This window comes from Diabrotica virgifera, chromosome 3, assembly GCF_917563875.1.
Source record: "Diabrotica virgifera virgifera chromosome 3, PGI_DIABVI_V3a".
Lineage (NCBI taxonomy): Eukaryota > Metazoa > Arthropoda > Insecta > Coleoptera > Chrysomelidae > Diabrotica > Diabrotica virgifera.
Window position 1 is genome coordinate 2,216,077 of NC_065445.1, and position 16,134 is coordinate 2,232,210.

Here is a 16,134-nt window from a genome sequence, read left to right on the forward strand (position 1 = left end):
TGATGTAGAATAGCATTATGTTGTTTTATATGCCATTAGAGTGAAAACTTTTTAGTCTTTTTTTTTAGAGAGAAAAAAATTCGGAATTGCCACTTCATAAATCTTTAAGGCAGAGGCTTATAGGTAATAAAGTAGGTAGGTATAATTTGGCCAGGTATACAAAAGTATATAGTTCTTCTAATTGGCTTAGCTCAAGCTGGGCAAGCTCTTTTCAATAGATGCTAGACTCTAGACTAATAGTATTTTTATGAATGACAATTTATGCCGTTATTAATTCAAATTCAGAGTTGGCGCAACGATATGAAATGATTTTAATTTCAGGACCAATCTATTCATGTAAATTTTATTTTATTTGAGTGACATTATATTTTCCATAAGATGTGTGCGATGTCCTTTACCAGACATTTGGGACTGAGTTCAGTGAACAAAGTATACTTAGGTAGGAGTTTATAGTTCCCACTGCTTTTTGTTTACAGAGAAAAATATGGAAAGAAAATACGAGCACCTACTTGTATTTTAATTTTACTCACACATTTTGTAATGGGTCCGGTCCTGCTAGTTGGATATTCTATTAGAGATAATTAAGGCGGGCCGCGGACCATCATCATTTTGTACCGTAGCGCCAGCTGCCAGCCCATTTTGAGTTGTTTACTAGTTTACTGTAGTTTCTTGTTTCCATTTTCAACCGTGGATAGAATTGTTGCTTTTATTTTCTGTTTATTACAAGCTGACACTCAGGTAAAGTTTATTACCTTGCTTATTATTGGAATTCATTTGGATTGTATTTAATCCATAAGTATCAATTTATTAGATATCAACATACGAGCTTCTAATAGATTATATTTTGTGCTCCTAGTATAATAAAATGGTACAGTATCTTACAAACTAATTCAATGAATCAAAAACCAACAAAATAGTTGACCTACATCCTACATAGGTAATATTCTTAAATTCTTATTCATAAAAACGTTTGCAAATTGTTTACATATGACATGACATGATACCTGTCAAAAGTCAAAACCTGTCTAAACCAACCCCAATGCAGTATCAAGTAATCCAGGGGTAATAAATTTAGAAATTAAGTCAGAGATCAATAAATCGATGGTAGATTAATTTTACGTAGTAACTAGAAAAATGTATTTTTAACTTTATTGTAGCCATTTGTGTAAATGTGATGCAGGAACGGACTACCTACATTTTTCTGTCTAAAGAAATAAATAATATATTGATATTTTTGATAAATTTTGCAACTCATAAATATTGGCAATATCATTTTAAAGTCTTCTACTTTAAAATGTATAATATATGTCTGAATTGCAATAGCCACCTTTACTTTACAAGCCATGAAGAGAAAAAGGCAACATCGCAATTGATGATGTCGGTAGTTTGACTTTCGGACTACCGCTTTCGAAACTACGATTTTAAAGTACAAATTCTGGTAAAATGTATAGTATTTTTTGAGTCGAACAAGAAAATATTATTAATTACAAGTTTGTACAAAATAATATTAAAAGCAATTCCTTGTAAGTAACGTTTATTATACCAAAAAAAAAAAAACAATAACAAGAATATAACCGGGATTCAGTTTTTTCGAATCCTAAGAAAACTAATAAGTATTTTTCAAAAATTTAAACGCAGAATGAAAGATTACGTTAGCACCGAGGGCAGAAAGTCCCTGAAAACTTCTGTTTATTTTAATAAGTTACAGGCGTGAAAAACTCAGAATATTTAGTGTGATTTTTAGTTTCAAATATGGTATTAAAAAAACTTTTTATTCATTCTAAATATCTTTCTTTCTTAAGATAATATTCTTAAGATACTTTCGGCCCTCGGTAATAAAGTAATCTTTCATTCTGCGTTTAAATTTTTCAAAAATACTTATTAGTTTTCTCGGGATTCGAAAAAAATGATTATATTTAAAATACAGGCGTCAAAATTTTTCATTTTGTTCCTTTCCACTTAAAGTTTGTCGCACTTATTTAGAAACACCCTGAATTGATAAAGAACAAATCTAGTTAAACATAAGCGAATTAATCAAAAAAACAGAATGTTAAGAAAACCGGAGTCTATAGTTGGGTTTTAATTTCAGTATTTTATAAATGCCCGGTACACCATAAAAATTTAACTGGTTAGCAACAATATTATTACAGCGGTATTGTTAAAGAATTAGGCTATAACATATTAAAAAATCACTTAAATCTGCCAACAGGTTTAGGAAATATAAGACATTAAAAATGACAAAATTTTTAAGTGGACGGATTTCTATATGCACGCAAGTTTATATAAAAATATATTATATTGAACTAAAATCATCTTAATAACATACCTTTTAATGTTCTTTATAATTTGGAGCACGAAATATTGTAAAATATTTCAGTTTCTCTGTAAATACAGTGAAAATTATTTAAAAACAAATGAGAACTGTCAGAATTAATCGGTCTACCAATAGATGTTGCCAAATTTCAACTTCATGGCTTGTTAAGTAAAGGTGGCTATGGAATTGCCAATATAAATGAGTCAGATTAAATAAATTATTAGAAGGATTTGTTACTTAGTAACAACATTTTTGTTTAATTTAGTAGCATTTTGTATTTTGACAACGACACCCGATTTGGGCGTCGAAACGTTAATAAAATTATTTTTTCAATTTAATTGTGGCTTATTTCCCATATAAATAGTTAATCAAATTTATGTCAGTATTGCAGACCTTATTGCTATCTCTTACATTCTAAAACTATCAAGGAAAACATATAATTTGCTAAAATTAATGACTGAAATACAGGCAGGTCTGAAAAAATACAAATTTCGGGTTTTTCCGAAATCTAAAAGGGGCGGAAGTGTCGGTAAAGCTTTTAGGAATAAGTAGCTGTATGAATATCTGAAATTTACATTAGTGTCAACGTATTAATAGACGGGGGCATTTAGCACAAAATAAATCGATTTTTAAATACAACACCTAGAGACTTGCAGTTTTTTGCATTATATTCAGAATGACATCAGGAAAAAAGTCTACTATTCAAAAATGGGTGGAAATGAATAATTGCACTTTAAAGTGCATAAAATGTCAAAATCAGTATACTAAGGATCAAATTTTGTTATTTTCGGGGTTTCTGGGGTAATTGAACACGAATACGCCATCAGAACCGACCTCCGGATCACCTAGGTCACTGCAAGGGACGTCATCTTCTGGACTTTCGAGGGTATTCGACATAACATTGTTGCAAACGGATTACTCATGGGTTTTTCATCATTCTCTGCCTTATCCCTATGCGGGGTCGGCTTCCCTAATTGTATTTCTCCACACAATTCTATCTTGGGTCATATCAATGTCAATCCCCTTTATCAACATGTCCTGATTCTTCCAGGAATCTGCACTTCAGCTATTCTTCGTATTGGGTGATTAACGTCTCGACGTTGAACATGACCAAACCATCTTACATAACTCTCTCATTTTGGCATCAATTGGTGCCACACCTAGACTTCCCCAAATATACTCATTTCTAATTTTATCCTTCTTTGTCACTCCACTCATCCATCTAAGCATTCTCATTTCCGCCACATGCATTCGTTGTTCCTCTTTCTTCTTCACTGCCCAACATTCAGTTCCGTACATCATAGCCGGTCTTATGGCTGTTTTATAGAAATTTTTTTCAGCTTCATTGGAATTTTTCTGTCACACAACACACCACTCGCTTCTTTCCACTTCATCCATCCAGCCCTAATTCTACTGCATGCATCTCCATCTATTTCTCCATTACTCTGTAATACCGATCCCAGGTACTTAAAACTATTGCTTTTTACAATCAGTTCACCATCCAAAGATACCATTTTATTTGTAGTAACTCCATCTTTAAATGAACATTCCAAATACTCTGTTTTTGTCCTAATAAGTTTTAAACCTTTTTCCTATAGAGCTTGCCTCCACTGTTCTAGTTTTTGTTCTAAGTCTCTTTCACTATTTCCTACTACATTGTTGCAAATGGATTACTCGTGGGTTTTTGGGGTCGCTAAACACGAATATGCCATCAGAATTGACCTCCGGAGTACCTGGTGTCCAGGGTCAATACTACGGCAGGTCATCTTCTGGAGTTTTGAGGGGTTTTGGCATTAAATTGACGCAAATGGATTACTCGAGGGTTGTGAGGTCGCTAAACACGAATACACAATCAGAACCGACCTCCAGATCACCTGGAGCCCAGGGTCACTGCAAGGGACGTCATCTTCTGGAGTTTCGAAGGTTTCCGGCATTTAATGGATGCAAATGGATTATTGCAACATTTTTGAGGTCGCTCAACAGAACCAATATCCGATGCACCTGGTGCCAAAAGTCGCTGCAAGGAGAGTCATCTTCTGGAATTTCGTTTCGAGGGACTTCAGTACTACATTAATGCAAACGGAGATTACTCATAGGTTTTTGGAGTTGCTGAACACGAATACCCCATCAGAACAGACCCCGTAGTACCTGGTGCCGAAGGCACGTCATCTTCTGGAGTTTCGAGAGTTTTCGGTATTAAATTAATACAAACGGATTGCCCATAGGTTTTTGGGGTTGCTGAACGTGAATACGCTATCAGATCAGATACGCCAAAAACCCAAGAGTAATCTATTTGCTCCAATTTGGTACCGAAAACGTTCGAAACTCCAGAAGATAACGTGTCTAAGGCACGAGGTGCTCCGGTATTTGTTTTGATGGCGTATTTATCTTCAGCAACCCCAAAAACTTACGAGTAATCCATTTGCATCAATTTAATGCTGAAACCCCTCGAAACTCCAGAAGATGACGTGCCGTAGTAATAACCGTGGTCACCAGGTACTCCGGAGGTCAATTCTGATGGCATATTCGTGTTTAGCGATCCCAAAAAACCCATGAGTAATCCGTTTGTATCAATTTAATGCTGAAAACCTCTAAACTCCAGAAGATGACGTCCCTTGCAGTGACTTAACGAGTCACCTAGTCTGACTCCGCTTTCTACTAGTATAAGCTGTGCTAGTTTTCCATTTATCTTTGCCTGTATTCGATTATGGAAGTAGATGTTTTCGATGGTTTGTATAATAACTGGTATGTTTCTGCTATACAGTAAGTGTAAGACGTCTTCGACTTGGATGCAATCGAAAGCCTTTGTCAGGTCTATAAAACATTGATATACTGGTTTATTGTGCTCGATGACCTTTTACTGGTACTCTAATTATATTAATTACCATCTTGAATTTTTTAGGTTTACATTATGACCTGTAAAATTGTTATAATCAATCCAGGTATTTTTCGTCCAGGTGATGCGATAACAGGAAAAATAATATGTATATTCGAAAGGGAAGAACGAATAAGAGGTAAGACATATTATGTAGAATATAATTGGGAAATATTCCTACATTTTAATAGCACGAATATCTTTCTCGTTGAGTTGTCTACTGTTCATTGTTTTCTCTACATCTTGTATCCATGTTCGCTTCGGTCTGCCTCTTTTTCTTCTCTCGGGTGGTTGCACACTGGATCATTTTCTTGGGCCATCTTGTTGGTCCCGTTCTCTGGATATGTCCGTACCATATTAATCTTTTTTGTTCTATTCTGTCTATAATATCCTTTTCTACTTGCATTCTTTCTTTTATTTCATTGTTTGGGATATGCTGTAGTTTAGATATTCTGCAGCTTCTTCTAAGCGCGTCTATCTCTAAAGCTTGAAGTCTGTTATTTTGTCGGTCTTTTACTTCCCACACTTCCGAGTTGTACAGGACAATTCCTTCCACGATAGTTTGGTAGATTCTTTTCTTTGTCTGATTTTGCAGTCCTTAACTCCACCAAATGCTATTCAGGTGTTTTATAGCTTTTCTTCCTTGACTTATTCGATATTCTATATCTTGATCGCACGTGGAGTTTTTGTCAAAAATAGAACCTAGATATTTAAATTCATCACATCCTTTTATGTATTCCCCTTCTAATTCTAAGTCTTCAATATCACCTCCGACTACAAGGTATGTATTCAGTTTTATCCATGCTCATTTCCAAACCACATTTTCGGTACTCCTCTTTCATTTTTTTTTTGTTTAAAAATCCAATTATTCTATCCAATATGTAATTCGTTTTTATATTTAAAAATTCAATTTCCTTTTTTAATACGTTGACCGCCATGGCAATTTTAAGAAATCTGGCCCAAAATGACAAATTTATTTAATTGTTGGCGACCTACAGAATATCGCAATCTACGAGTTATCTGGTAGATGGCAGTCAACGTGTTAATGTTCTCAAAAATGTCAATTTAATATAATTTTTCTATTATTTTGCTATATTTTGTATTATAGGTATTAAATGTCAATTTCGTGGAAGAGAAAAAGTTCACTGGAACGAGCGAAGAGGGAAACATACAACACATTATCATGGACAAACCGATTTTGTGGTGGCTAATACCGATTTTATGGACGAAGGTACATTGTTTTATATATATACAGACTGTTTAGATTTGAATTATATACATGATAATAATATACATCCTATAAATGGCAACACTGCGCGCTTCACCCTATACCAGGGGTCGGCAACCTGCGGCTCTTTAGATGTGAAGCTGCGGCTCTTTAGTTCCACACGCAAATATTATTTATTTTAGCAAAATAAATAAATACCAAAATATTGCGATAAAGCCAGTGCAACTGTTGTCACGACTTACTTCAGCACAGTTGCAAAAAAAATTAAAGATGAATTTGCTGGCAGATTTGAACAATTCAAAACCAACAAAACCACTCTAGCATTCATAGTAAATCCTCTCAGCACAAATAGTAACGAAATTCACGTTGAGCCATTTGGAATAATTGATACTGGATCTTTAGAAATGCAATTGATCGATTAAAAAAGTAAAGCTTTGTGGAGTGGAAAATTTACAGAATTGAAAAGCAAGTTGAAAGAGTTGGAGGTCCAGAAATGTATGTACGTAACGCAACAAAAGTGGGCTGCTTTGAAAGAAATGTCGCGAATTGAGGGACTTATATTCGACGCATGGAATAGTCTTCCAGATTGCTAGTGCTACAGTGAGGTAAATAAGTTGGTATTTGGAGTGCTAACTATCTTTGGATCGACATATTCTTGCGAGAAAGCGTTCTCTTGCATGAATATAATTAAAAGTAAACTAAAAAGCCAACTAACAAATGAACATTTAGAGTCGTGCTTGAAACTTAAAACAACAAATTATGAGCCAGATTTATCCAAACTTTCTAAAACCATGCCAAGCCAACGATCCCATTGAGATTATTTGCTCAATTGTTTGTCATTGAAGTACAAGTTAGTGTGGTAAGTGAATATTTGTTTTAATTTTTTACTTGCATAAATGAAATGTAAGAAAATATATACATATGTGAAAAACACTATATACATATTTTGAATAAATAGATTAATTTTTTTTTAATAATGAACTTTATTTATGCGAGTACTATTTTATTGTTGACAAAAAAAATTGTGGCTCTATAAAAGCTTTGAAATTTTGTAAATTGTAATTTTTTGTTCTTCCGGCTCAAAAGGTTGCCGACCCCTGCCCTATACTAATCGAGTATGAATTTCACCACCAAAATAGAGATGGCTATTTCGTTTAGTTTTTAATCTTTACTTGCATAATTGCCAAAATTATTCATTAATTTACTTAATAGGATTATTTTTTCACTAACTATGTACTCGCTGATTACAATAATTTATATACTATGCAATAAGAACTAATAATCAATAAAAGAGAAAAATTGATAAAATAATTTTAATAACGTACTGTTACTATCGGAACGAATAGATAAGTTTTGAACATTTTTAACAAGTTGAAATACAATAGAAGAAGAAGAGGAAAGCCTACAGAAACATGGAAGAAAGGCATAGAACAGTCTATGGCAGATAGAGCTATTGACGAAAACGAATGGGTGGATAGAAAACGATGGCGAGCGAAATGTGGGATGCGGAGGAGACCGTAGGAACCCCACTACTTATATATATATGAAATACAATATTATAGTATAGATACAGCAATGTTGCCGATTGTATGACTTCCTTCAGTGTCTTATATCGAATCAAATAGTAAACAGTCTGTATAAACTTAATTAAAATAATATTTACAGCTCCGATATTTTTTCTTTTCATCAACATTGCTATAATTTAAGCAAAACAAAAATTCTATTTACCTAATTATTGTTTTAGGTACAATGAGGCCTGGAAAATATGAATATAACTTCTCGTATGTACTACCTCCATCAGATATTCCAAGTTCTTACCAACATCAGTTTGGTAGTATCAGATATTTTTTGCACGCCTACGTGGATAGACCGTTTGCGTTCGATTACAAAGATGACGTGGCATTACACGTTGTATCACCTATAATAAATCATCCAACACACCAAATGGTATGCCTTTGTTAAAATATTATTTAGGGGAGGGTATGAAGGAGAATTTGGATAGTGGACAGTCGAGATGTACGGGTTATTGCCAATCTGTATTGGAACCAAAAAGCAAAGGTTAAAATCGAAAATGTCGAAACGGAAACCATAGAAATCAAAAGAGGTGTTAGACAGGATTGCGTGTTGTGTCCGTTGTTATTCAATCTGTACAGAGAAGCTATTTTTAAGGAAGCAATATTAGAGGAAGAACAGGGTATATTAATAAACGGAAAAATCTTGAACAACATAAGATTCGCAGACAACACCGCTATTTTTGCAGACTGTCTAGAAGCACTGCAACGATTAGTAAATGGATTACATCAAGTCAGTATAAAATATGGACTACAAATGAACGTTAAGAAAACCAAGTTCATGATTATTTCTAAGCAACACACAGGAAGGCTAGATATCGAGGGAAAACAAGTAGAAAGAGTGAATAACTACAAATATCTGGGAACCTGAGAAACAGAAAACAACGACCAAGGTAGAGAAATCAGCAGTTGGATTACAAACACTCGATACGAGTCGTATCCTCCATGTTTTACCATAGCGCCTTACAGTAAAACATGGCGGATACTATTCGTATCGAGTGTTCGTAATCCCACTGCTGAAAATGAAAAAAATGTTTGTTAATCGAGACCTTCCTCTGGAGCTGAGAATAAGAGCTTTAAGATGCTACGTGTTCTCGACTTTGTTGTGTGGAATGGAAAGCTGGACACTGAAAGTAGACAGCATAACGAAGTTGGAAGCATTTTAGGTGTGGTGTTATAGAAGGATTTTGAAAATACCATGGATCCAACGAGTTATAAATGCAGAAGTATTAAGAAGGCTGCAAAAGGATTGCGAGGTGATAAAGAACGTCAAAACAAGGAAGCTGGAATATTTGGGCCGCATTACTAGAGGTGCGAAATATGAGATATTAAGGCTCATAATGCATAATAAGAAGAATTTCCTGTCTGAGAAACTTAAGAGAGTGGTATATGAGTGGCATAGTTGCAGCTCACTAGATCTTTTCAGAGCCTCCGTCAATAAGGTACGGATAGCTGTGATGATAGCCAACCTCCGATAGAAGAATGAACTACAAAAAAGAAGAAGAGAAAGGAGTAATTTTCAGATGACGCCCACAATATACAGCCGCTCTTGCAGAAAATTTACAAGATTTGCAGACATTAGTAAATCTAGTCAGAGAAACAGACAGGAGAGGCTTTAAAATTAACATTTCAACGACAAAGTGGATAGCAGTTAAAAAAGTTAATATAGGGGTAAAACACTCAATTTTGGAGCAAAAAAAAATTTGGACATCCGATTTGTCTGAAAATTGGTATATAGCTTCTGCGGGACGTAAAAATAAGATATTTAAGGTCAAAAAATCTTCTTCTTCTTTTTTTCCCGAAATGTTATTTTATGCGATTTTACAGTGATTTGGTGTTTATTTATACAAATTTGCATTTTCTATCGTAAAGTATCAATGGAAAACATAATATTTTAATAGAATGGACTCAAAAATGTCATTATATGGCATTATAACAAGTTACTTTGATTCAAAACAAGCTTTTGGTCAAATTTTATAGTGTAGAAAACGTTAAAATACCGTTTTTACATTTTTCTCCATTCCCAAAATACATCATAATCGATTTGGCTGAAAATTTGCTCACTAATAGACAAAACATTGGACTTTAAGTGGTGAAAAGGATTTGAATTATATTACAATACCAAAAAAGTTACATGCAATATTATAGTTAAAAATATAGGCGTCTACTGTAAGTACAATTAACTAGAAAATATCGACCTCACGACAAAAATTGTTAAAAAGAAATTGTAATAATTATAAATACGATTTATTTGGAACAACTTCAGTTCCTACCATTTTTGTCGAAAAGTTAAAAATGGCGAAGATATTGAGAAAAAGAGGTTCTCCTTTAAAATCAAAAGGGCGGCTAACGTAACGGAGAAACTCATTCGTGATTTTAAATTTAGGCTACTATTGACTCCCCTAAAGATCAGAAAAATAAAATTTTGGGCAGCTCGGCATTCAAGGTCAAATGCTATCCTGACTGGACTAATATATACTTTTGAGTCTGATATTACTGCATGTAACTTTTTTGGTATTGTAATATAATTCAAATCCTTCTAACCACTCAAAGTCCTATCTTTTGGCTATCTGTGGGCAAATTTTCAGCCAAATCGATGATGATGTATTTTGGGAATGGAGGAAAATGTAAAAAACGGTATTTTAACGTTTTTTACACTATAAAAGTTTATCAAAAACTTGTTTTGATTCAAAATAACTTGTTATAATGACATTTTTGAGTCCTTTCTATTAAAATATTATGCTGTTTATTGATACTTTACGACAGAAAATGCAAATTTGTTTAAATAAACAGCAAATCACTGTAAAATCGCATAAAATAACATTTTGAGAAAAGAAGAAGAAGAAGATCGTTTGACCTTAAATATCTTATTATTACGTCCCGCAGAAGCTATACACCAATTTTCAGACAAATCGGAGATCCAAAATTTTTTACCTGAGTGATTTGACATGGAATGTACCATAGATCAAGGTCTGCTTTCTCTAGATGGAGAGGAGATAGAACCTGTAAACCATTTTAAATACCTAAAGGTACGTATCCATACTTTGGTGCTCCAAATGGATACGGCATGCGCTTCCCTACATATAAACCGCAAACCGGCTGAATCGAAGAGGATGAGCCGCGAGCACCAACGTATCCACTATGTGGTAGTCATGTTGATTATAGTTACTTTCGTGTAGTCGTTACAAATCGTTACTTTTGTATAAAGTAATCATTTACAGTATTCGTTACTTTGATTACTTTTGTTACTTTTGTATTTGAGTACCGGTGATCATATCGAGAATCGCATTTCGCAGTAGGTACATATATTTTGTATTAGTGTTAGTAGGATACTTTGATTACTATGATTACTTTTGTATTTGGGTACCCGTACTCATATCGAGAATCGCATTTCTCAGTATTTCGTATAAGCGTTGTATAAGTTAAGATCCGATATAACAACGACCTTCACCGATATATTTAATGGATAGTAATTAATAATGAGATGTAATATTTTATGTTAAAAATTATTAAAAACAAGGGGTGCCCGACATAATTTTGTCCAGACTAATTAATAATTAAAAATGATTTTTTTATAAATTCTACTAATTTTTTTGGCCCGGGCAGATATTATTTTAGATTTTTGGATCATAACAATAAAATACACATAGACCAAGGCATTTAGGAAAAAATAAATGATTTTTTGGGAAATAGTAAAACGGGAAAAAGTTTTCAATAGAAAAATGGGGGAAATACATAATTGCAGTGTAAAATGCATCAAAAAGTACATAAACATGTCAAAATCAGTATATTAAGGGTAAGATTTTGTTATTCGGGGGTTTTTGGGATCACTTAACACGACTGAGCAATCAGAACCAAGCTTCGAAGCACCTCGTGCCCAGGGTTACTGCTAAGGTACGTCATCTATAGTTTCGAGAGTCAAATACCCCGAAATAAAAAAAACTGGCTGATATATCTGCCTTAATATACTGATTTTAACATGTTTATGCATTTTTCGATGCGTTTTATACACTTTCAAATGTAATAATGCTTTTCCACCCATTTTCCTATTGTAGACTTTTTCCAGACGTCATCGTAATCCTAAATACAATGCAAAAAGTTGCTCTATGTACCTATTATATTTAAAAATATATTTATTCCTGTTTTTTTAGTGTTAAATATCCTGGTCTAATAAAAACAATGCCATACCTACGTTGATGATCATAGTCTAGAAATATTATAATTTCTACATTTTTTCCGGTCAATCTAAGCTATTTTTTTCTACACCTGATAAGAATAGTGTGTATTTATTATTAAAATCTAATGTGTTGCATTTTTATTTTCAAAGGAACGAACATCTGTGAAAGCCTGTGAATTATCTACCTCGACAAATCGTATAGACATCTATTTCTGGGTGTATGCTTGTTAAATGATATACCTCTCTCTGTTTCAGCTACTTCTCAGCGCCCTGTAAAAATCTTGTAAAACTCTGCATAGCCTTCGCCTTTCATAGATAAAATTTTAGTTATGGTTTGTTCAACAGTAAATGGTTAAATATAATTACTGCGGTCGTAAATATTATTAAATTTATCTGACCTGGCCCATTGTTAAGACCTACCCGGAGCGATAAGCAACCGAGGTAGACAGAGTTGGTCTTTTGACAATTACAATAATTACGACTACAAAAACCAAAAAAAATTTGATGTAAAATATTTTGCTTTGCCTTATATACCCGAATAGAAATTAATGTTTTCAAATGAGTTTTAAAATAAATTAAATCTATTTTAATTGCTAAGATTATAGAAAAACAAACATTCAAACATTAATAATAATTTGTGGTTCTGAAAAGAACCGTTTTTTTAATAGTAACATTTGTAGATTTGATGAAAGTATCACTCCACACATAGTTCGGTTTCGCTATCGCTATCCTCATCTAAATTAATTATGATCGGTCCAATTATATTATGATGTACACGAACATATGAATTTTCTTTACCTATTACGTGTCGGACTGAATTTCTCCAACTATTGGGAAGAATACCATTGACACATTTTCTTATTAACTCTACAACAGTACTACTTAACGTTGGAGAAACATTTTGTGACCTCACGTTAGACTTCAATTCGTGCCACATATGTTCTATGGGATTAAACATACAATAATAGGGTGGAAGCCGCAGCACTGTATGTCCCATTTCCTCTGCCAATGTATCACAAACATATACTTTTTTTTATAGAAAATGCCTTTAAAACTTCTAAAAGCTCTTGTTTGGTATAACATTCTTCAAAATACATATCATTAGTCTCCATGTAATTTTGAATTTCCAATTTAGTGTTATTCGAGTTTGGAGCCTTACTTAGGGTCGACTTCTCATACCTGCGTTAATCTATGGTTCAGTTGAACCGGGTTCACGGGTGATCTCCGGTTCTGTTTGGAATGCATTTCTCATTGCGCGTTCATGTCAGTGCTCGTTCTACAGCTTTCGAGAAATGCCAATAGATGACAAAAGGCAAAAAACTGTCGCCATTTTAAACTACCTTTTTTATGCTGTTTTTGAATAAAGTTAAATTTAAGTATTTATAGTCAAATAGTCATTTTAATAATTATAAATAAATATTATAAAAACACAAATAATGTTATCGTTTATCGTTAGGCTCAATATAATAAAATAGGATATATTTATATTATGACAGCGTTTCGTGTTAATACAACGCATGCGTAGTCCATGAAATCATCTGAACTGAGTTCTGAAATCTTTGAACGGCCGAATTCCACCGTTCAAGCATCGTTCAAGTTTAAACTGCCATCGGTTGAACGGGAATTGAGAAAGACGATTTTGACTTTAAACTGACGTTTACTAAAAGTTCAGGTTAAACTGGAGTTGAACTCGATATGAGAAATTGGCCCTTAGTTGGAGACTGTGATAGCTTGCATTGTCCATTACTATCACGCTATTCTGAGGAATGTTTGGCATAAGATTATTTTTGAACCATTCTTCAAAAAGTTCTGCCGTTGTATCTTCATGGTAGTCGACGCAGGAGTCTTTAATGTTCTTTGCAGAAAGCCACAGGGCATTTGGAACCCAACCAATTCTGATCCAGCGTGTAAAATAGTTATCTTTCCCTTTATTTGACGGAGCTTTTGTCTTACATTTACCGGACGGATCGGCAAATCCTTTAGGTCGCGTTGAATGTGTGTCAAACCATGTGTCGTCGAGGTAAATTATCGTACGATTTTCAGAACGGAATTTTCTTCTCGAAGTTATATACTCATAACGCCATTTTTGTAATCTATGAGATTCGATAATTACTTGTCTTTTGTCAATTATACCATATCGAAAGCCCATACTTTTCAAAATTGTTCATAAGCTGGTGAGGCTACAGCTTATTTGGGTTTCGTCAACATTGAGCCGTTGCTTCAGAGCTCTCAATGTAGGTATGCGTTGCTCTTCGTACATGGTATAGACTTTTCGACGTATCAAGTCCTTATCGGCTTCGTCCATACATTTGGTGGAACTGAAATCTTTACGTTTTTTTCTTGTTTCTATGGGGTTTGATGTAATTCTTTTTACTGTGGTCAGAGGTATTTTCGTCAAATCGCATATTTCACTCGTAGCGGAAGTTGTGTCAAGTCCTCTTTTAAGTAAGGTACTGTATATAGTTTTTACAATTTGCTTTGCATCTACAGATAAATGTTTCTTCTTTACCGGAACACTAGAAGAAGCCCCATTATTACTATCCCACGGACGCCACATAATGATAGAAAACGTAATGAATAAAATGAGTAATACTACTTAACACTTCCCGTGATACATAAAGACTAACAAATTTTATCAAGAAATCGTATTTTAATACTGGTTGGTTTTCAGTTCCATAAACTTATTATATAAATACCTGAAAACCACTTAAAAGGTGATTAAATAGCAACCCCGTCGCGCACTACAATCGAATTCGAAAAACCCTTTTAGCGGTACAGTTTCGTCAATATAAGCCTAATCTGTATTAATGAAATTATAATGAGTTTGGATTGTACGCAATTAAATCAACATTAAGAAATGAAGATTGACAAATTTTACCAGAAAACATATTTAAATTTTACCTGAAACCGGGCCTTTTATACTATTATCGGCTAATCCAGGATGTTTATAGTGGTAACTAGTTGATCTTAACCATTTACTGTTTAACATACTTTAACTGTACTGATACCGAACACTCGTGGAATACCGGTCCGATTCCGATATCAACCGATTGTAGATACAATACTCAAATAGGTACTCGCTCTGATACGATTGGTACGAAGTAATCAGAGTAATCAAAGTAACGACTTGCCTCTCTGTATAGTAATCGTTACTTTCGGTTTTCGTAAGTAACGAGTACTTTGTAGCGAATAGATACTTTTTCAACATCACTACTATGTGGAGCTGCTACATCGAGCACAGAGCACCAACGTATGGATACGTGCCTTTAGGAGCCGGTTAAAAGTAAATTATGACTATGATGAAGAAGTAATAACCAGAATCGAAATATCAGATGAGGTTTTTATGACCTGGAATCCAGTTTTCAGAAATTTGTCGATGCATATTCTCAAGAAAGTCAGACTAATTTTTCTTAAAGTGCTTCCATTCAGTACTAGGCTAACAGCCGATGGTAATATTCTCATGGTAATGGGGCATATAGTTTTATTAGTCTTCTTTTTGTAATACTGAGAAATATTATTTTCTAAAAATTAAAGGTATAATATTAAGTGGAAACACACATACATATAGATGTAATATTAAATTGGTAAGCATCCCATAATAGTATATTATTCAACGAGCATGTAATGATGGCTATTACTCACGATGATAAAGTTTGCGACAAGAGCCGTAGGCGAATGTCGTAATTCATCAGAGTGAGTAATAGCCATTACATGCGAGTAGAATACTATACTTTTTCTACGACTTTTTTTATTTTACTTAGTAAAAAATTTAATTATCAACTACTCGAGATTTAAATTATTATAATTTACAAAAATACCTAAATGCTATTTACCCCTAGTACGTGGCTGAATAATTGGTTGCCTACTATTACTAAATTCCCATTTATTGTAAAAATACAACTAATAGAAATAGTCAATATAAGTTCCATTCGTTTCCGAAAAATATAAGCTTAAATTTGTACTTACTGT

General features: G+C 33.7%; 1 protein-coding gene across 1 annotated transcript in view; it reads left to right on the forward strand.

Annotated features, from left to right (window-relative positions):
• The first annotated feature begins 247 nt into the window (after nt 1-247).
• Nucleotides 248-16,134, forward strand: part of LOC114324441 (arrestin domain-containing protein 3) — a 28,778-nt gene continuing 12,891 nt past the window's right edge. Inside the window, exons 1-4 of the mRNA XM_028272297.2 lie at nt 248-738; nt 5,217-5,328; nt 6,298-6,420; nt 8,162-8,364. Of these exons, the coding sequence (XP_028128098.2) occupies nt 5,226-5,328; nt 6,298-6,420; nt 8,162-8,364 (429 nt within the window). The 5' untranslated portion in view covers nt 248-738; nt 5,217-5,225. The remainder of the gene's footprint in view (nt 739-5,216; nt 5,329-6,297; nt 6,421-8,161; nt 8,365-16,134) is intronic.